Genomic DNA, 22,857 nt, shown 5'->3' with positions numbered 1-22,857 from the left:
TTTCTTGGGATAAATTTATAAACTAGTGTGTTTAAATCAGTTACTGATGTTTTAAATATTTTGCTATAGTATACCCTCTAAAACTATTGGTATCTACTGGCTAAATATGACTGCTTAAGTTTAAACTAATTAAAGTTAAATGAAAATTTAAAATTTTGTTCTTCCGCACTAGCCATGTGTTAAGAGCTCAAAAGCCACATGTAACTCTTGGCTAATATTGGACATTGGAAACATAGAACATTTCCATCATCTTAGCAAGTACTATTGGATAGTGCTGCTCAAGAGAGTGGTCAGTCTCTTTGTGAAAACTGACCTAAGTAAACCTCAGGTGCATTTCACTTACATGTTCTATGGCCAGAGCACCCATTCCAGAAAACATACGTATATGTAAAGGTCTCTGTGCTTCTACTTCAGCATTTTCAGATCCCAAGGAATCCTTGTGTGTAGGTTTGAAAGGAATATGGCTTAAGAGAAACCCACTGTGGACTACTGTCACCATAGAAGAACTTCTCCCTGTTTAAGATACCTCTAATACTCAGGAATTCTGGAGCGTGGACAACCCTAAGTTATTCTAGAGAACAGGAACAAGTACTAGGGAGTCTCTTTTGAGATTTGTCCTATTATGTTCTAAAAGCAATTAGAGCCTGACCAGGTGGTGGCGCAGTGGATAGAGCGTCGGACTGGGATGCAGAAGGACCCAGGTTCGAGACCCCAAGGTCGCCAGCTTGAGCTCAGGTTCATCTGGCTTGAGCAAAAAGCTCACCAGCTTGGACCCAAGGTTGCTGGCTCGAGCAAGGGGTTACTCGGTCTGCTGAAGGCCCACGGTCAAGGCACATATGAGAAAGGAATCGATGAACAACTAAGGTGTTACAATGCACCACAAAAAGCTAATGATTGGTGCTTCTCATCTCTCTTTGTTCCTGTCTGTCTGTCCCTATCTGTCCCTCTCTCTGACTCTCTCTCTGTTCCTGTTTTAAAAAAAAAAAAGATTTAAAAGCAATTAGAGCTTATTTCCTTTTTCAGTCTTTAGCTTCTAGTTGTTCCTTCTGGTTTTTCTTGTACCCCTGGATGATCCTGTTTCCTTTTGGACTGGCCTTGGGGCTTGGAATTAAGGGATGGAGGATGAGGCTGCCCACCTGTGCTTTGTTACATTGTCATAAATACCCTGTTTGTGACAGAACACTTGAAGCCAGTGGTACCTGGTTCCTGTTAATAGTCAAATAAGATGATTTCTCTTTTAAGTGAAAATATAGTTTCATATATTATCACAACAGTGACTCCTAGCTTTAGTTTGCAACACCTAGGATGTTTCTAATCTCAAGTTATAATCTCCAAAGTGTCCTTTTAAAAAAGAGAGAGTGAAGGATATAAATGTAACAAAGTTGGCCATAGATTAATAATTTTTGAAATTGGGTGATGGGTACATGGAGATTCAATATGTAGTTTTCTCTACTTGCATAAATATTTGAAATTTTTCTTAATAAAAAGTGAATAAACAGAAAGGTCATACTTTACTATTAAATAATATATTCATAGAATAGTGAACTATGTATCACATACTTTCAGACTGATATGAATTAATTTACTTAATTCTCCCAGTAATCCTATAAATTAGGTATCATTATTAACTCCATCTTAAAGGTGGCAAAACTGAGGCAGAGAGATAAAGTAACTTGCTAAAGTCATATAGTTTGTAAAACTGTAAGTATGAGTAGTGAGATGTAAATATGTCAGTAATACAGACGAATAGCTAAGATACAGATTATCCACCTGAATATGTCATTCATTTATTTAATGAAAGAATGCCTGCCAAATGCCAGGTGCTTAAGATGTTTTGCACAGGTGCACAGAATTCCCATCTTCTGCAGCTTCCACCCTGTGGGGAGGAGTTAATAATCATGTGAACAAGTAAGCTGTTGGCAGATAATGAAAAGTCCTGTGAATAAAAGAGGGCAACTATAAGCAGAGCGTGAAAGAGTGGGAGGCTGCTTTACTGAGAGTGGCTAGCAAATGGCTTACCTGTCAGAATGAGCAGTAGGAAGTGAGTGATAATTACTGTAATTCTAGAAGGTAGCCCTTAAAACTTAATTTTTTCCTGTCTTAGTGGTAATGATAGAAGAAACTTAATTGATCTTTCTGATGTGCATTAGTACATGAAGATTTCTCCGAAATTAATATACCATTACAGCTGGTAAATGAAGTAGCAGAGGACAATTTCCTAAAAAGCCGAGGCTCATTTCGTTTATCAAAATTGAAGACCCAGTTTTAGTTTCAAAAATTATTTTTGAGAAGCAACGAAAAATTTTCCTACACAACCACCCCTATTTCACGTCTCCAAAAAAGTATGCAACCATCTTTTCATCTCCCAGTTGTAAAGAAGGGTTTAGAAATGGAAATGGTAAGGGCACCTTCAGTTTTCTTTCCTCATTTTCGTAATATAAATGTGGAGAAAGACCGTGTTCTCCATTGGCTCTTGAGGTTTTCCAAAGAAAAGAAATATAATTATTAAGCTCCGAAAGTGAACTTGACTTGCATGAAAAAATATTTTCAAAATTGTGTACACTGATATGGGAGCAGCAGTGACAGCTGCGTGCTTGTGGGTTATTTTTCAAATTGCATGTTTGGTGTTCAAGTGATTTCTCTGTATGTTGGGTAGGTATTTGTTGACTGACCAAAACAGGATGCGAAGTGTCAATGACATCATGCCTATGATTGGTGCTCGGTTTTATACTCAATTGGATGCTGCTCAAATGAGAAATGATGTCATAGAGGAGGACCTTGCAAAGGTAAAGAGTGCATTTAAGAGCCTGTATACAGGCTTGCATCTCTGTGTATAAATAGATATAAAGCTTAGTAAATATTGTCCAGAATATAGTGTGTAGTTGGCTAAGATTGTTTGCAAATACTTTTCCCGTACTTAATGGTTAGTATTCTAATTCCCTGTGTGGCATTTGTTTTCTTCTCTTTTGTTCATGAGCTTGTATAGTGATGTGACAAAAATCTTGATTTTTTTTTATGTAAATGACTTTAACAATTTTTTTAAATGGCCAATTGTTTAATTTAGTATTAACTACTGTTGAATGACATGGACATATTGTGTTTAAAAGTATAACCAAAAGGTTGGACTTTTAAGATTTTTTGCTTAAAGGTACTATTGGTACAGGATACCAGTTTTTGTAAACTTGCTTTTATGTTTAGTTAGCTGGAACATTAATATTCTGTCTCTTTTTAAAATGTTTTATAGGAAGTTCAAAATGGAAGACTGTTTAGGCTTCTAGCAAAATTGGGAACAATCAATGAGAGGCCGGAGTAAGGATTTACAGTATTTATAATGCATGTTCAATCAAGGGCATGGTTTTACATAACAAGAATGAGTATACCTTATTCTTACTGGTTTTATTTGGAAAAAGGGAAAAATTTTCATGTTAAGTGACCTTAAGTCTATTGTGAGTCATTAGGGTGCTATGTTTTAATTACAGCCTAGGCATGGTTGTTCTTAAGGATTTCACACACATATGTACATATGCACAACTGGCAAAGGCAGGCAGGGCAGCTTCACTGCTGTTGTGACTGTAGTGTAAGGGTCAGTTCAGGAATGTCACCTCTGTTCACAGAGACAGGTAAATCTCATTGCTTGAGGGATTTTTTTGACCACAGAATTCAAATCCACTTACCATTCTTCAAAGTTAAAAGATTCAATTTGTATTTTTCCTAATTTTCTAAATGAAGAGAACATGGCTGTATGTTGAACCACTTTTTAGAAACTTTTGTCTTCTGGCATTTATCTCTATTTTTAAATGTATGCCTGTAGTACTTTTTCTTGATTTTGTTCACTATTTAACTCAGCTAATGATTTTGTCCTGTGAAAGAGGCTTTATCTTTCAAACCCCTTCCCCTGACTGAAAATGCATGCACACATGCTAACACACACACACACACACACACTGTCTCTCTCTCTCTCACACACAACCAGTTAACCCATAAATTTTGAATTCTTATTCACTGTTTACATTATTATAACAAGGTAAATGCTGTTAATAGCAGCACCACATAGTAAGTTATAACTGATTCTTTTGTATTGTTTCTTGTTTTCATGATGTTAATAATTATCTTATATACATAACTACTAAACAAATGAAAAGCTATTTACTGCCAGTTTATTCCAAACTCTCTGCCAGAGTTATAAAACACCTTTCCTTATGGTCAAAAATAGGTAACCTATCAGTTCCTCTTTTTTTTCTCCCCCTTAGAGAAATTGCCCCTGGAGCCTCTGTCCTTCTGTTCCTATCTGGGCTGGTTGTGCTTTAAGCCTGCTCACACTCACACTTTAGAACTGGAGCTTCCCTTCACTTTTATCCTGGGAGTTTTCATTGTGTCTCCCTTTGTGTTGGATATCCCGTTTCTTGCTTTTTTCCTTGGTTTATTTTTTTTTTTATTTATTGGAGCACATCCTGTAGCTTCCTGAGAAAAGGTGAGTTTTTTGAGTTTTTGCCAGTCTGAAAATATCTTTATTCTACTTTCATACTTTATTAATAGTATGATTAGGTATAAAATTGTAGATTGTCCATAGAAAATTTGTGTTGTTCATTAAATCTTTTGAATAGATTGCATATGAACACATTTAAAAAAAAAGTAGTAAAGGGTCTGCAGTAAAATTAATCAAATCTCTCTTTTATACCTGACATGCCCAATATCTAATTTCTCCACCACCCTTTATTAGTTTCTGATACATACTTCCCAGGTTATGATTGTATTCTTATTTCCCCACACATACCCTACTCTCACCCATCAATTTTTGACATAAACAAATTTTATAAACCATGCAATTGCCTTTTTTGTATATTACTTTTTTTCCTATGATAATATATTTTGGAAATCATTTTGTTCAGACACGTTTAGTGTTAGTGGTTTACAAACATGACCTAACATCCTCATAACAACCCTGTGATATTCCCATTTAACAGAATTGAGGCATGAAAAGGTAAATTCTTTGTCCTAGCTGGGTAGCTGAGTTAGTTAGAGCTTTGTCCTGATACACCAAGGTTGCAGGTTCAATCCCTGGTCTGGACACATGCAAGAATTAACAAATTAAAATTAGTTCTTGGATGGATGGAATGGGAAATTAATGTTTCTTGCTCTCTCTTTCCCCGCCTTCTGTCTCCCACTCTCTTCTTCTCCCCCCTTCCCACTGTCTCTAAAATCAATAATTAAAAATTAAAAAAAAGAAAAGTAGATACTTTGTCCAAGATCACATAATTAGTAAGTATATGAGCCAGGTTCGAATCAGGCATTATGATCCAGAGTCTGTGCTCTTCACCAAATCACTCTGTTCCTCGTATCTTATGGTCATATCATTTGATAGTCCATCTTATGGATGCACTGCTTTTCCAGTTCCTTATTAATGGCCATTTGGGTTGTTTTCAGTCTTTTGCTAGTATAAACAATGCTGAAGGGACTGACTTAAATACTTCATTGTGTGTATGCATAAATATAGGCCCAGTTGTGATAGTTAGGTCAGTGGGAATGTCACTATAATTTAACAGTTATTAAAGAAGGGTTTACAATGCATGAGGGTCTTTCACCAACAATACTTTTCTCAAACTTCTGGATTTTTGAGAACCTGATAAGTACAGTTTTATGTATTCTTTTTTCTTTTTTAAGTGAAAGGAGGGTAGATAGACTTCCACATGTGCCCTGACTAGGATCCACCTGGTAACCCATCTGGGGCTGATGCTCAAATCAACTGAGCTATCCTCAGACACCCCAGGCTAACACTCAGACCAGTTGAGCTACTAGCTGCAAGAGGGGAAGAGAGAAGGGAGAGGCGGAGGAAGAGAAGCAGATGGTTGCTTCTCATCTGTGATGTGACCAGGGATCGAACCCGGAACTTACACAGGCTGGGCCGATGCTCTATCTACTGAGCCACCAGGGCCATTTTGTAGTTCTTTTTAATGAGCATGTTGCCTGATATTTTTGTTTTGTTCTTTTTGATATATTTTAGCTAGAGAGATTTACCCTTTGTGTGTGGGGGGTTCTGTTTTTCTTTTATTTATTTTTTTGACTGCTTAATTTTTTCCCACGTAGGCATTTATATATGTAGTCTAATTGATGAAACTTCCTTTATGCCTTTAGATTTTTGGTCATAGTTAGGAAATTAGGAAGGCCTTTTCCATTGCAAGATTATGAAGGAATTATCTCTAGCTTTCTTCTAGAATATTTATATTTTTTATATTAAAATTTTTTATATATAGGATGTAAGCTATGAATCCTAGAAGACTACCTAGTGGTCCAAAAACTATTTATTCAGTGGTCTAGCTTTCCTCCACTGGCTTAGGGCAGCATGTTTCATACCATTTCAAGGACTAACATTTTAAAATCTAGCAGTGCTAGTTATTTCTTATGTTTGTTTTATTTTCTGTTGTTTTTCTAAAACTTTAATATTCTGTATAAATTGTATAATCAACTTGTTTTAGTTTAAAAAAAGTCAGTGAACCTAGAATTTTTATTGAGAAGGTTACATGTTAAGCTTATTAATAAACTTAAGGAGCATACGTGTTTTTTGAGGTTGAGGTCTCTTAACCAAGAGAATGGCATGTCATTGGATTTGTTGGCTTCTGCTTTAGTAGTGTTCATTGTGCAAGTTGTTCTTTGTATAATTACAGCAACCAAGGTTATTCTCGGGTATTTTTTCCTGTATTATAAATGGGATTTTCCCCCCATTCTGTTTTTTAGACTGCTTGTTATCAATGTACATAAAAATTCTTGATTTCTATAAATTTTATACCCTATTACTTTATAGTTTTTCAGTAGATTCTCTTGGGTTTCCTGGCATAGAGTTATATATTCAAATATTAATAGTTATATTTCCTCCTTTTTAATATCTATAATTTTAATTCCTCTTAAATGATTGTTAGCTAGTACCTCTAATAGTACATAGCTGAGTAATAGTAATGATAGTTTCATTCAAAATTTAAGGCATTGCTCCTTTGTCTTTTAACTTGCAGACAGATTTAAAACCATTTTCTTTCCAAATCCTTTCCCTCCCCTTTTGCTCTTAGGGTCTTCTCTTTACCACTGATGTTCAGAAATTCATACTGATGTGCCATGGTGTGGGGTTTTTAATTCATTCCGATGAATCAACATGTGGCCCTTTTCATCTTGGAAGCTTACATTCTTTATATCTGGGAAGTTGTGGTCATTGTTTCTTTGATAACTTCTCTTCTCTCTCTGAAATATCCATTGTTCAGATGTTAGACTTTACAACTAATTTTCTAATATTTTCTTCTGTTTTTTGTATCATATATTTTTGTTGACTTTCTAGGCAATTAACTTATTTTATCTAAAAGGTTTCTTCAGTCTTTCTTTGAAATTTATATTCTACTGTCATATTTTTTATTTTAAAGAACTTTCTGCTTTCTCAGTGTTTCTCTCTTATGGCCTCTAATTTTTGTTTCTCTGAGGTGGCAATTAGAGATTTTCTTGTTTGAAGTTTTGTTCTGTTCCCTGCAATATCTCACAGGAACAAGAATTAAGAATTTGTTTACATCTCCAAAGCATTTCTGATGCTTGGCTGTTCATTTATATTAAACATATGACCCTAAAAAGCTCATGGAAGACTCCTTGTGGGGGCAGAAATTTTGACAAACTTTCTCTCTGTAGTTTAAACCTTGTAGCCGATCTTTAGGGAGCTAAGGAGGGGAGAGTGTTGGTTGAATATTCTCACTCATCAATCCTCAGTTTATGGGGTGCCCACCCCATTCTTAGAATGCAGACTCGTGTTTTAACATGGCCTAAGGCTGCCTTGTCTGACCTCTCTTTTATCCTTACTTCAAACCTGCCTTTTTTCTTTTTTCTCCTCCTCTCTCTTCCTTCTCCCTCTCATTGTCCTTGTCCTTTCTCCTCCTTGCCATCCCTCTCTAACCCTCCCTGTGTACTCTTTTTCTCTAGTCTTTTCCTGCCCAACCGCATGCAGCCACACTGACCCTCCTTTTGTTTCTGCAGTGCTCCATGCTCTATCCTTTGCAGATGCGGGTGCCTCTGCAGAGCACCTTTCCTCTGGGGAGCTGTGCTCCTGTCCCAGATGGACTCATGTCTGTTCTGTACTGTGTCTCTTTCTTAATAGCGTTATTTAAATATGGAATTACAGCCTTCTTTGGTTATTGAATTTCTGTTTTTCCTACTAGACCAGTGGTCAGCAAACTGCGGCTCCTGAGCCATATGCAGCTCTTTGGCCTCTTGAGTGTGGCTCTTCCACAAAATCCCACGTGTGGGCGCTACCTCGATAAGGAATGTACCTACCTATATAGTTTAAGTTTAAAAAATTTGGCTCTCAAAAAGAAATTTCAGTCGTTGAACTGTTGATATTTGGCTCTGTTGACTAATGAGTTTGCTGACCACTGTCTTCCTTAAGTTCCAAAGGTCCTGACAACTAACTGGTTATCTGGTCAGTTCTTCAGTTCTTTGCAGCACACTTTCATACCATCACTGAGGGTAGGAAATCAAGCTCCACCCCTGGTGCCTAGACGGGTTTCTGTTTATGCTTCCTGAGTAAACATATGCCTAATTCTCTCTCTGCTCTGTAACCTAAAGCTGGGAGGGGGAGAGGAGAATTTCTTTAACCTATTTCTAAAGTTATCTAAAGACATTTCTCTCTTCCCCATTTTATTTAATGGTAAGGGCCTAAATAAAGAAGTGATTCCAAAACTAGGGTGTTTAAAGGGTGTTTGTCCTTGAGAATTGGAAACTGGTATTCATATACTTGCATGTTAAGTGAGATTATTTTTTAAAATAAATGTGGACAATATGAGCATAAAATGAGAAAAAAATTATTTTCGCCTCTTAACTTTCGGAGTATTAAAAAAACTGCACAAAACCCTTTTATTTATTGGAGAAAATAAAGCTAGTTTTGAGTTCAAAGAATAAAAATATGGCCATGTGGCATATAGCATGAATTATTGAGGTAAAATATTACCATCTCCAGGTTTCAGAAGGATCCTACCTGGTCGGAGACTGGAGACCGTTATCTGTTGAAACTCTTTAGGGATCATCTTTTTCATCAGGTGACAGAAGCGGGTGCTCCTTGGATTGACCTCAGTCATATCATTTCTTGTCTTAACAAGGTAATTTGTATCTGGGTTTGTAAGACATAGCACTATCTATAGTTTATAAAGTTGCATTTTCTACAAATACTAAGAGAATCAAGAAATTAAGATGGGCCCTGGCTGGTTGGCACAGCAGTAGTAGAGCCTTGGCTCAGCGTGTGGATGTGTGGAAGTCCCGGGTTCTATTCCCGTCCAGGGCACACAGAAGTGACCATCTGCTTCTCTACCCCTCCTCCTCTCCTTTCTCTCTCTCTCTATTTCTCCCTCTCTCTCTCTCTCTCTCTCTCTCTCTTTTCTTCTTCTTCTTCTCTCCTCCCCTCCCCTTCCCTCTTCTCCCCTCCCCTCCCCTCCTGCATCCAGGGCTTAACTGGAGCAAGTTGGCCCTAGGTGCTGAGGATGGCTCCATGGTCTCCGCTTCAGGCACTAAAAAAATGGCTTCGGTTACAATGGAGCAATGCCCCAGATGGGCCGAGTATCGCCCCTAAATGGGCTTGCCAGGTGGATCCCGGTCGGGGTGCATGCGAGAGTCTGTCTCTGCCTCCTCTCCTCTCACTAAAAATATATCTATAAAAAAAAAGAAGGAAGAAATTAAGATGTATTCTACTGTAGTTTACAAGACATTTTATTAATAATTTTTAGAGTAGAGTTTTTTTAAAAACACCTAAATGTGTAACATCTTTCATTGTGGGTCTTTTTATTGTGGTGTTTTGACTGCCTTCGCAACCACCTTATACTGTATTTTATTTACATGTTATTTTGTTATGCCAAATACAACACGTGATAAAACAGCAAAATAATTTTGTGCTTAAATATGTTTTAAAAGTTTAATCCCTTTTTTCTGAACCATTCTGAGTCATTTTGAATGTCCTGCATTTTACTAGTTTATTTACTGTTAAATATGGGGATACTGATCAGGTATAATCATGAAAGCACAGTACTCGTAATGTCGGTAGTCCCAGCTGTTATAAATGGGGAATTAGATGAGAGATATAAATTTCCTTGAGAGGTGAACTTTGTGTTCTAGAAAGGGCTAAGAAATACAGTTTACAGAAGGAGGGAAGGCATTTTCATTATGGATTACTTAGAATTTCAGAGTTTAGAATGGGTCTCCAGAAGGAAATCCTAGCCTTTGTATAGGTTTCTGTCTAAATCAGGGATTGACAACTTGCCCATGGGCTAAATCCATTCAATGGCCTATTTTTGTATAGCCTACATGTTAAGAATAGTTTCTGAATTTTTTAAAGATTGTTAAAAAAAAAAAAAAAACCAAAACACTAAGAAAGGATTAATGTGACAGAAACTGTATGTGGCCCTGAAATTTCAAGCATTTACTAATGGCCCTTTATAGAAAACATCTGTTCTCTGGTCTCAACTGTCCCTAAATGACAAGCACTAGGAAAAGGACCCGCTCTGTCATAGGGTTTAGAACTGTTAACATACATGTGTTAACCTGCCAGGAAAAATACCGTGCTGTTTTGATTTTGAGCACTACTTTGTTTTGTTTGAATTTCCTTAAAACTGTACATTAAGACAGAACAAAACTGTATGTACCATTGAACTAATCCCATATAATTTATATATTTATTTGTCCTTTTCCCTTAAGAGGAAAACTTCTTCCTTGAGCAATGAGTGGAAGGTAATTCTACCAAATTTTAGAAAATAGCATCCATAGTATTAAAGCACCAGTGACTAAAACTCTATAGAACCTAGTATAAATGATAGAGATCTTATGGACTGAGGAGAGACAGGTATCATAAGAGAAGATTTTTTAATGACTATTAGGAAATGAAGAAAAATCTGTTTCATTGCATAACATAGCTAGTAGTAATTAAATCTATCCCAAATCTGAAAGTTTGACTAATTTTCTAAATTTGGAAAAGAATGTAAATCAATTAAAAAGGAAGGATAGCCACATTGATGATATAAAAATTAGAATTTAACATAGCTTAAATAATGACTAAACGAGTAAAATGATTCAAAAGCTTGAGTCTTCAGAATTAATTTTAAACATTTTAATGAATTAATGAAAGAAAGGAAAAATGGGCACTGAAGACTAACAAAAACAAAGTGAAGATCATAGCAAGATAAGTTATTTGATGGACTAAGGATTAGTGTTTATACTTTATAGAGACCTCACTAAAATACGACTGCTAAATCCTTATATATCAGTGGATAAAGACCATAAACTGGCATTCATACAAGTGGAAGTAACAGAAGTGAACGTATGAAAGCATTTGGTCACATTGAGATACTCATTTGATGGGGAGTTGCTGCTAACTTGGTACAACTTGTACATTAGTGGTGTCTGATATTTTCTTGGAAAGCGATTGTCTGTCTGTAATCTCTAAAATCACTCACACTTTCTGACTCTGGACTTTTAAATCTTTCTCCTAAGGCAGTCATTCTATAGAAGAAAAAAGTAGATGAGTATTTTCATCGCACTGTAATTTGGGATACAAAAAAATCGGGAGATATTGGGGGAATAATTAAATTATGGAATATAATGCAAACAATTGGGAAAAGCATGAAAGATAGGAAGAAACACAGGCAGCATTTGTGTGAGACGCTTCTGAGCGGGAGTGTGCCTGCTGCCTTCTGAGGGGAAATAGTGTGTCTGGAAGGGGGTGTAACAACATTTTTTAAAATAGTTTATTATCATTGCAAAGTGTCCTAAAATAGATAAAGTAGATAACTTTTGCACAGTATGAACCTCATATTTTGTGTATCTGTTTCAGTTAGATGCTGGTGTGCCAGAAAAAATAAGCCTCATTTCCAGAGATGAGAAGAGTATGCTTGTGGTGACTTACAGTGACTTAAAGCGCTGCTTTGAAAATACTTTTCAAGAACTGATTGCAGCTGCCAATGGTCAGTTGTAGTATTTGCTGACAGCACGCAGGACGTGGCTAAAGAGCTGAACTAATAGCGAATTGCACTAAGGCTGAACTGTTTCCATCATCTCACGTCACATCTGGGAAACAAACAAGATGCGCAGAGCTGCTTGCATTTCAGTCAGGTACACTGTTACTTGAAAGGAAGAATGTCTCAGTCATCCTAGAGCTGTGGCTGCTGTTGAGGCCCTATCTGTGAAGAGTTTATTTTAGATTAAGGAGCACCATTAGGTGAATGATGTTCCAGCTTTGGTTTTTTTCCACTTGTATATGCACTAATTTTATTTTTTTAAAGACTTTTTTCCTGATCTTTGAACTTTTGCCACATTGTATACTTATTAAGGAAATCTATTTGCAAGGACATTTTTGGGAAACAACACTGGGCAGCATTTTTGTCCTTGAGGGTTGCAGAATTTGCTCTTGGAGGGAGGGGGGAATTGCTCTGAATAATGTAATGGACCAGGTAAATAATTCCATCAAATTCAGTATAGCGCATCATTCTTGTAAGAGTATTATATGCAAGCTCTGTATGCCACCCACTGTTAGTTCAAATGGAGATTTTGTTTTGTCTTTTTTGTTGTTGTTTTTTAAGAACACACAAAGAGAACTATCACTGAATTGTTAGATATGAATTCCCCTGTTACTTGATTTAAATCCTTTCTGTACAGATTGGATAAACAGTAACTAAAGGAGCACATAGTTGCTCCAAATTCAACTAGAGACTTTTATAGAAAAGGTGGTTTCCTGCCAGTCAGATACATTTACACTTATGTGATCCTTTTTAAATAGAAAAAAAAATTAAGAAATTGTATTAAAAGCCTGAAGTTCAGGATATATTGCTTCTAGCTTCTTTCCAGTTTGCTTTTTTGTATAAAGTTCTGTTCTTTGAACCACACAGCTTTATTATGGTACTTAACACTGGATACAGACGCAGAGACACTGTTGGAAGATGAACTAAACACAGCAGGGGTCTGGCATCGAGTGTTTTCTGAAGTTTTACAGCCTGAATCTGGAGGGATAACAATCTGCTGTGCCTTTGCAGTCACTGCTTAGCCCAAAGTAATAGTACTTTTGATAATAACTATGTGTGATATTCCTGAATAGGTCACTCTAAAAAGTTTGGAATTTTCCTCTTCTTACTTTTCTTAATATTTGGACATGCAGTTGTCGCCAAACTTGGGTATTCATGGAATTTCTAGTTAATGAAATACACTTTGATATTGAAGACTGCCAAATACATAGGAATTTTCTTCCTTAAAAACCAGTAATGAAGACTGTGTCTCCTTTCCCAGCACTGAATGTCTCACTAGCACTGGGTGCTCGCCGTGCGACTGAGGAAAATGCGGAAACGCAAAAGATCAGGAAAGGCTCCCAAGCACTTGCAACTGATGTTATAGTCTTCAATTTTAATAATTATATGTATTTGTAGTTTTCAGAGATGTTTTTAATATTTGTCTGTCTACTTTTTATAAGCTTTAAAATGATTTTCTCTGCCTTGAGATTTGCATCAAGAAAAACACCTCTCTTCACCTGAAAGCTTTGAAGACTAGAGACACGCTTCCCACATTGTAACTAGTGTGTTTGAGTCCACATGTGGTAGCATCAGCTGTTTAAAAGAAAATCGATGAACATAATGTTCAATATTAAAAGGATAACTAACAGTTGCCGCCATGATGTTCTTTTTTATGTAATAGGAACAGGAACTTGGAGACATTAACATGCAAAAGTCTTTTATCATTAGCTCATGTATTTGAGGAAGAGCAGCTGTCTTTTTATACGTTTTTTGACAAATCATATTGTAATTCTTTTGTACAAAAAAAACTACTTGTATTCTAGAAGAAATATGAAATGCTTAATTTATAAGCGGGCTGGAGATTTTTTCCAATATTGTTTTCTTTGAAAATGAAAAGGGATCATCTATTTTAGTTTTGGGATCTGGGAACTTTTTGAAAATTTAATTGGTGGACCAATGTTTTATGAAAGCTAAGGAAGGCAGGGGTAAAATAGGGCTTGAATTTCTCATTCTGTGTAGACCAGCAAACTTCCCTCTGCAAGGCAAGTTCAAATCACAAACCCAAAAATGTTTGTGTCAAACACGATAGTTTGCTTCAGCCCCTAGTAACCTCAGGACTTGGTTTGAATATAAAAGTTAGACAGCTGATATGTTTTCATGAGTAAATATCATCAGCCTGAAAACAGTGGTTTCAGGTAATACATATTTTTTTAAGCTTTGTTTTATATTTATTTTTCATTTAGTTTTTACTGGGAATGGTTTTTCAATAGAACTCTTCTTAGTTCGGCTTAGGTGTTTTTTAGGGGAGCCCTCTTTTCCATAATGTAATTCCGTTTAAGAGGTTGTCTAAAAGTTAGTCTTTTTAATTAATAGGAAGATTTTAATATCTAAGAATAGTCAAATTAAGGATGTAAACTTCCTGTACCTTCCTCTTATAGATTAAAGCACAGAAAGGACAACCTTGAAATCATGTAGTGTTGGTCATCTCAACTTTTTGTACCTATTTTAAATTCTGTTATTTACTTCAGTGTAAATATTTTTGAGGGTACCTTTGTATTTTGCTTTTGAACTTGGTTCTGTGATTTGGATTTCAGCCCCTTCCCTAAAAAGCACCAGTGTGTTAAGTTCTAATGTCCTGATCCCAATATGGTTTATTCATCTTTAATCCTGTTTTCAGTCTCTATGTGTACAGCAGTATTTTTAATAAAGAATTACAGAGAGAAACGTGTCTTTTTGTTGTTGTTACCAGTTTGTTTCAAAAGGTGATTTGTCAAATGATAGGAATTTCAAAGGTTGCCCTGTTTCCTGCATGTGCTAGAGGAATTTGTGGTCTTTGGATGAAATGGTGGCAGACTTACCGATATATCAAGTATCTGTTAACTGTCTGCTGGGATCTGTTCTAGGCACTACAGGCGCACATAGGAGTGTTTGTAAGTCACCGAATATGTGGTCATACCCAACATGTCTGCACGGCTCAGCAGGAGACTGAGGAGAGGAGACCTGCTCATGGAACAGGACAGGCCGCCACGCAGCTGGTCCCTTCCGCGCTTACCTCGTTTACTCTGTAGGGGAAGTGTGTCCCTCCCCCAGAGTCCTTCAGAAGATAAGGACAGAGAGAGAAAATAGGAAAAAATGTTAACATTTGTTGAATCTGGGTACTGAATATTTATTGTAGGTTTTCTTTTTTGTCTGTATGGAATGGAAAGTGATAAGGGACTCTGGGCATAGGTGACAGATAACTAGATTAAAGAAGGAGGGATTATTTTCTGCTGAGGAACTAGTGAGTTGGTTTTAGGAATGCAGAGGAGGGAGAGAATAAGTGTAGAAGGTCATATATTTAGAGGGATCTTGAAAAAAAATAATGGAATCATATACAAATTAAAATTGACAATTGTGGGCTCATGGGGAAGGAGGGAGACTAGTCTGCCTAGAATTGAGGATATGTTTAGGGATCTTTTAGGTTTAAATTTCTTAGGAGAAAACATTAAAACTGTTAAAGTTAGGTCGATGTTACCTCTGATACGCTCTGGCAAATGGGGGCACAGTGGCTTTGTTGCTTTCACCTCCTGTCCTCTGAATGGTCAAAACAATTTTTTGTCCCGGTTAGGGACACATCTGTAATATATTTTTGTATATAAATGGGGTGGGCGGGGGGAGGAAAGAGAATTTAAAAATGTATATCCTTAAATTTTATTTAAAACAGTATGCATGGTGGTTAAGAAACTAGCCTGCTACAATTCAAATACTGAGTCTGCTACCCGGGATGCTGTGGTCTTCAGTAAACCACGTGCCCGCTCAGGGCCGCAGTTGGGTAAATTGAGATTCACTCATTAAGTATTCATCGAGTGCTCATTATATGTCAGGCATTATTCTAGGAGCCAGCCGAACAGCTGACTAACAACAGACAGAAATTTCTGCTCTTCAGAGCTTTTATTGTAGCAGGAAGAAAACTGTATGGAGTGTTAAGAGAAAATGGCGGCTATGGGAAGAAGAGGAAGTAGGGTAGAGGGTGTGGGTCGTCAGGCTGCCAGGTTCAGGGAATGAGAACACAGAACACAAAGTTGCATTTGAATTTGAGATAAACAATAGATAATTTCTTTTTAAGGTAGGCATACCTCAAATATTGCATGGGACATAGTTAAAATTATTTATATGCAATTCAAGCTTAACTGGCCATCCTGTTTAATCTTGCAGCTCTAGATGTGGGGGGAGTGTGGTGGTGATAGGGTTTCAGGAGGGTGATTTGTGTGGTAGGTCTCCAGTGAGGGGATATTTGAGCGAGGACTTGAAGTGAAGGAGCCAGCTGCCATGCAGATATTGGAGGGAAAAGAATTCCAGGTCCGGAAATGTGTCTGCGGTATCTGAGGACTGGCCGAAGGCTGTGGGGCTGGAGAAGGGGAGAGTCAGAAGCGAAGACAGGGAGGTAATGAGAAGAGCATCTTGTAGGTCGTTCTAGGACCATTGTGGCTTTTCCTCCCAGGGGAGGGGGAAGCTGCAGGAGGATTTGGAGCAGACTGATGCGGTACAGCATTTAAAAAGGATCGCTCTGGCTGCTGGTTAGGAAACTCTTGCAGTACTTCAAGTGAAGGATGATGGAGATTTGGACGGGGGTGGCAGCAGTTGAGGTGGTATGAAGTGAGGGGGTTCCGAATGCGTTTCTAAGGTGGAGCCCCCTGGTGTCCTGATTTATTGGGAGTGGAGGAAGAAAAGAAAAGGGGAGTCAACATGACTGTTAGGATTTTGGTCCATTACTGACAGGACAGATGATTGTTCTGACTTAAAAGAGGCTTGCAGCCTGACCTGTGGTGGCGCAGTGGATAAAGCGTCGACCTAGAAATGCTGAGGTCGCCGGTTCGAAACCCTGGGCTTGCTTGGTCAAGGCACATATGGGAGTTGATGCTTCCAGCTCCACCCTCCCCCTTCTCTCTCTCTGTTTCTCCCTCTCCTTTCGAAAATGAATAAATAAATAAAATAAAAATGTTAAAAAAAAAAAAAAAAAAGAGGCTTGCAGGAACACAGGGCTTTTAGGGTGGTGGGCAGGGAGGGTTGGAAAGTGAAGAAGGACAGTTGGGAGTTTGGTCTGGGCCTGTCAAGTTTGAGATGTTTAGTACACACTCGTTCTGCCTTGGTAATAACTCCAAACTTAATGGTATAAAACAACCATTTTATTGTCCTCTGGGATTCTGTGGGTCAGGAATTCGGCAGGGCAGAGATGGATGGCTTCTCTAGGTCATTATGTCTAGGGCCTCAGCTGGGAAAGCTCCAAAGGCTGAGGCTGCCGTGACCTGATCCAGCACCTGAACTGAATGGCTTGAAGGCTACAGGCAGCCCCAGGTTCTCTGGAAGCACGTGCTCAGGGCCCTCCGTGTGGCTCGGCTTGTCCACACATGGTTACTGCGTGGGTCTCTAGTGGGAGCCAGGAAACTGGAAAATGCACTGGAAAATGCATGACTCTTTGACCTGGTCTCTGAGTCATACAGTGCCATTTCTGCCACATTCTCTTGATTCCAAGTGAGTCACAAAGCCACCTCTCATTCTGGGGGAGAGGAATTGAATGGGGAAGTGACAGGTGCACATGGCACAGGTCATGTGGGGATCGGGAGTGGTCACAGCTACCTTTGTCAAAACAGCCTGCCATAGAGGCAGAGATGTCAGCTCACACTTGCACACATGTGACTTTGGAGTTTAGGGCAGAGATCTGACCCAGACATGTAATTTACAAGTCATGGTCATGCAGATGTCACATTAGAGTCCTGAGACTGGCTGAAATGATGGAGTTCGTGTAAACTGAATGTTTGCCTGCCCAGGCGGTGGCGCAATGGATAGAGCATCAGACTGGGACGCAGAGGACCTGGGTTCGAACCCCGAGGTCACAGGCTTGAGCGTGTGATTGCTGGCCTGAGCAAGGGGTCACTTGCTCTGCTGCAGCCCCCCAGTCAAGGCACATATGAGAAAGCAATCAATGAACAACTAAGTAAACTAAGAACTGATGCTTCTCAGCTCTCTCCCTGTCTGTCCTTATCTCTCCCTCTCTCTGTCACAAAAACAGGGAGAGAGAGAAAGAAAGAAAAGAAAGAAAAAGGAAGGAAAGGAAAAGAAAGAATGGAAGAAAGAAAAGATTCAAGGGTAAAGTCCTAGGGTAAGTGGAACAGTATTCAAAAGTCAAGGGAAAGAAAACCCAGTAAGGGAGGCATCAGTGACCAAAATGTGTGATGTCCTGGGATCAAAGTAAAAAAGGTGTTTAGGTGATTCCAGGATTAAAGGTCAAGTTGTTGATGGGTAAGAGAGATTGAGGCTGAAAATGGGCCATTGGGTTCAGCAATATGGAGGTCACTGGTTACCTGGTCCAGTTTCAGTGAGTGTAACTGAACACTGGGCTCAAGGGGTTTAAAGTACCTAGAGGGGGGACCCCAGACAAGGAGTAAAACCAACTCTTTGAGGGAACATTGCTGTAAAGAGGAAAAAAGAAACGAGTGGTGGCTAGAGGAGAAAGTAAGGCTGTAACGTGTTGTTTTGTAAGGTAGGGTGCAGGGGCGGGAGTGGTGGGCTATAGAAGCAGTGTCTGTAGATGAGAAGGGCCCCAGAGTGCTTTAGTTGGCCATCCAGAAAGGAGGGCAGAGTGTACAAGCACAGGTGTGGCTAAGAGGGTAGATGTGATGGTGGGATTTTGAAATTCTCTTTACTTCAGTTTTCTCACTGATAGAAAGAACTTACTAATAATAACTATCACATTGGATAGCTTTGAAAATTAAATGAGATTTTTCCTTTAAAGTACTTAGAATAGTTGTTGGCACATAAAGTTAATATATTTTAGTATGAGATTAAACCCTTACTCCTCTTAAAATGGGATTTTAAAGATAATCTTTTATTGAAGAATAGCATGCACAGATTTGCAAGTAAGCAAGTAGTTCAATGAATTGTCACAAAGGCAACATACTTATTATGTACCACACCTAGCTCAAGAAATGGAATATTGGTGGCATCTACTTGGTTTTTTATTTGTTTTGCTTTGTTCTCCCTTTAATGTCTTTAGCTCAAAAAATAGAAAGCTAGATATCCTTGTGTTGGGACCCAGCATAAATTTTGAAAAATTTCCTGGCTTATGAAATTCAAGTCGGTAATATGTTTAACACCAGCGACTCCAGTAAACCTTACTGGGCCATGCTTCTGCTGAGGGAAAGAAAAAACCAATTCCCAAATGAGCTATAAGTTTCTAGAGTCATGAGAAAATTTCTAAACTATGACATGATATCAATTCTTTGAGCATTCTTCAAATCCTTTGCCTAAATGAGTGACTGTAACTCGTATGTTAAAAACAATATTTTTAAAGAATTTTAGATTTTTGAAGATAAAACGTCTCTTGCCCTCTTCAGTTGATCATACACTTACTGAGATTAGTCATTTACCCCCCCCCCTTTTTGCCTTTCTCCCAAAGAAAGCAGGTTTTCCCCCCTTGTAACAACTCCAGTTCAGTTTTTGTGTGATGGGATGGCCACTTCCTAAAACAATGTGTTAGTCACTTATTCTATGTTGATAGTGATCGTCTTAAGTTGTTTCTCTTACTAGGATTTAATCCACAAAATAAAATTGAAGAATACTTAGTATACTTTCTTAGGGAATTATTTTGTATGATTTCCTGCACACAACTTCTACACACATGCATGTGCATGCACACACACCCTATAATTATGGTTGTTTATTAGAAAATTAATGTTTAGAAAAGCTTGCCTCTTTTAAAATTGAGGGGACTTGCATCTGCAGCCAGTAGTCTGTGCTGGTGATCTCACTCATTTTAGTGTTCCGTTTTCTGGGCAGTCGGCCTAGTTTGACTTTACTTTGTTTCCTGTTTGCAGCATTTTGCAATGCTGAGAGGAAGCCCTCTGCCTTCTGCAGTGCTCACCTTATCTCCCTCCTGCTGTGCAGTGATTGGTATTTAGGGACGTCTCCCAGAACCCCAGTTCCCCATCCCGGGGAAAACTGTGACTCCTGTTCCCATTTATAAAACAGACCAGGAAGAAGATACGGAGATGCTTTAGGAAGTAAACTTTATTATATGAAGACAGTATACAAAATATATTCATAGTGACTAGAGATAGAGGACCAAGTTATGTCTTCCTTATATCTGCAGCATACATTCTTGGTTTACATAAAAGTAACTTTAACATTCCAGTTTCCTTAAATAGTTCTGCACAAAAGACACACATGCGTATATATACACACATAGATCCTACCGCTGTCAGTCAAAGGTGTTCTCCTCTAATCAGCTAGAAGGGGCTGACAAAGGTCTCTTTGGGGTTTGACATATTTAGGGCTGGGGAACAAGGCACAGCTAGAAGACCTAAGTAACATTTTTCAGGATTTAAGTATGCTGCATGGGCTCAAAATAAGGTCTGGGCATCACTTCTGAGACAAACTAGATCTACACTTGCATGCAGTCTGTCCCATCCCACCCATGCTGTCACACTTACGTTCCCTCTCAAATTCTGAAAGGAAGTGCTGGTTCTTTCCTTGTCGATGGCAATTGTTTTTGTTGTTAAGTGGCAAATGATTCTAGTAACACCATCAATTAATTAGTGTATGATCAGAATGAATTCGCCATGACAAGCACCTTGCGACTACATACAGTACACATGAGCGCAAGCTGGTCTGTTTTGGCACTCCGGGTGGGGATGTTTTTGCCAGATGGATTCATGGAGGCTACAGACAGGGATCTGCCAAGACAGTGAGTTAACAGTTCTAATGTTTTTCTTTTAGTGAGATAATATTACTAAGATCACAATGATTAAGAAAGATTACAGCTACGGTTTTTACAAATTGCTGGACCCTTACCTGATCTGAAAAAGCTAGAGCACTGACTGAGGCCTTTGATCGTCCCTGTGCTTAACCTCCTTGTGTTACCTGGTTTACACACCAGTTGTCACCAGTGCTTCTGTGCAAGTCAGGAGAGGAAGAGCAAGGCTTTCCCCGGGCCCTGGCCTAACTTTGGACTTGGCTCTTGGTGCAGAGCCATCACTGGAGTGCTCAGTCTCACTGGGGATGTGTCACGTCAAGCCCCTATCTCTTCCTACAGAGAACTTTGAAACAAGACTGTGACACGGGAAGGACCCTTCCTCACATTTCAGGCTGTAGACTTAAGTTGCATCATCAAGGGGCCCACGCCTTTTCTACTGGAAGCGTCAGTGCACTCTTGCTCTGACTGGCTCCAGACCTCCCGAGCACACAGCGTCACATGAGCCAGCCAGGCGGCCCAGGGCCCTCAGACCCTGAGGAGAAGGCCCCTGTGTACCCTGTTCCCTATTTCTGTCATCCTCAGACCAAGGCAAGGTCCAAAGCAGATGAAAAGAGGCTTCTCTGCTATTAATGGCTGATCAATATCCTGAGTCCCCATTCTAGAAATATCTTCCTTATCACCTTTTTTCTCTAGGAGCATAAAGTGCTTAATAACCTTGGTTAATGCTCTCACATATCTTCCCAGGAGACAAACTGGGTAGTGGGCTCCCCATTAAATAAAAACTGACTCTTGTCCTTCAGGGGTAGCAGTTGGTTGGGACAGAGAGTGCTGTCACTCGGCCTTTTTTATTGCTTTTGCCCTAGATTTGATAGAGAGAAAGCCCTCTGCAAGACTGCACTTTCATTCTCAGCTTCCTTTTATACTGTATAGGACAGGTTAATACAGAGCACTAAGTTAAGTGTCTTGACTATTCTCAAAATAGAATTTGCCATTTTTAATGGGGGCTCATGCCCAACAGATAACCTAACAGACCACAGTCGCTCGCATTGGCTTCCTCATGAGCGATATGCTGTATTTGTGAACCAACAGACTGAATTAGCTTAGTAAGTTTTCAGTGTGTCTGGCTGAAGGGGCGGCAGCAGGGGCTCAGATATGAGCACCACCCTCAGTGCTAGAAGTCAGAAAATGTGCCACGTACGGAAGTGGACAGAGAACCATTTCTTTGCTGAGGTTTTAAAATTTGCTTTGTTCCATAAACTATTTGTCCTTTTCTTGCCTCCCAGAATGCAGGGCAAGTCCCTTCATCTGCTGTTCTGTTGGCTGCCCAGCTGGGTTCTCAGATGGAGCTGGTCTGGCCAGGGTTTTAGAAGCCACTGGAGTGGCCTTGTTGGTAGCCCCCTCCTACTCCCTCCAAAGGGTCCGGCTCATATCTCTCTCATGTGCTATCCTGTTTTTCCTTCATTTCTCCCTTCTTTCCTTCTTACATGTCATGTCTGCTAGAGGACCCCAAAGGCACTGCTTAGGCCAGCCTGGATGTCCCTGTGTGGCCCATTGAGCTCATCACCATGTGTCTTCGGAGCCATCCAGGCCATAAGCCTGGGGGTAAGGAGCAGGAAGTCTTTGGGCTTGAAACGAGTTTCTCTAACACTCAGTATTGTGAGGTTTCGCAATAGTAGCCTTCACATCACTATTACTCCATTTATCTGGGTTACATTCTTGTTAGTTAAAAGAAAAAAGCACTATTAAAATCCACAAAAAGCTTCTGGCCCCTGTGTCAAAGTAGACGTGTAAATTTATGATGTATAATATTGGCAAAAGCTCGTTTTCTGGGGGTACAAATACACGTGCGGTTCTAGAACTCAGCTGCGTGCCGCCCTTTAGACAGGCGGGGTGGAATATAAGACCACGGAGTTGTAGTTGGGGGGAGGGGAGCAGCAGGAGACCTTCCCCAGCTCGGAGTTGTCATAGGTGAATCTGCGCTCGCCTCTGGGGACGTGCCCACAGCCAGGATGACAGAAAGCAGGCCTCGTGAGGTCAGAAAGCCCCAACTCCTTACTCTTGCTGGTTACAATCAAGCTAAAGAAAAACATCAAATACACAAGTTCAGTTTCTCCAGCCACTCTT

The 22,857-nt window shown here is 39.1% G+C and overlaps 2 protein-coding genes across 10 annotated transcripts in view; one reads left to right on the top strand and one right to left on the bottom strand.

Moving 5' to 3' along the window:
* PAN3 (poly(A) specific ribonuclease subunit PAN3) overlaps positions 1 to 14,595 on the top strand; it is a 147,821-nt gene extending 133,226 nt beyond the window's left edge. For 6 of the 7 annotated variants that reach the window (XM_066258947.1, XM_066258951.1, XM_066258950.1 and 3 more), the window contains 4 exons: positions 2,657 to 2,786; positions 3,245 to 3,309; positions 8,981 to 9,119; positions 11,837 to 14,595. In XM_066258947.1, coding sequence (XP_066115044.1) covers positions 2,657 to 2,786; positions 3,245 to 3,309; positions 8,981 to 9,119; positions 11,837 to 11,977 — 475 coding nt within the window. In that variant the 3' untranslated portion in view covers positions 11,978 to 14,595. Of the gene's footprint in view, positions 1 to 2,656; positions 2,787 to 3,244; positions 3,310 to 8,980; positions 9,120 to 11,836 lie in introns of those variants that run through there. The other variant, XM_066258952.1, reaches the window with a different exon arrangement.
* FLT1 (fms related receptor tyrosine kinase 1) overlaps positions 1 to 22,857 on the bottom strand; it is a 314,728-nt gene that overhangs the window by 50,550 nt on the left and 241,321 nt on the right. For 2 of the 3 annotated variants that reach the window (XM_066258943.1, XM_066258945.1), the window contains one exon: positions 20,037 to 22,809. The exons of the other annotated variant lie outside the window; for it this stretch is intronic. In XM_066258943.1, coding sequence (XP_066115040.1) covers positions 22,611 to 22,809 — 199 coding nt within the window. In that variant the 3' untranslated portion in view covers positions 20,037 to 22,610. Of the gene's footprint in view, positions 1 to 20,036; positions 22,810 to 22,857 lie in introns of those variants that run through there. 3 annotated transcript variants of the gene reach the window in all.

Source organism: Saccopteryx bilineata, chromosome 2 (genome assembly GCF_036850765.1).
Source record: "Saccopteryx bilineata isolate mSacBil1 chromosome 2, mSacBil1_pri_phased_curated, whole genome shotgun sequence".
NCBI classification, from domain to species: domain Eukaryota; kingdom Metazoa; phylum Chordata; class Mammalia; order Chiroptera; family Emballonuridae; genus Saccopteryx; species Saccopteryx bilineata.
Note: the sequence above shows the minus strand (reverse complement) of the source record. Positions and strands in the feature narration are given on the sequence as shown.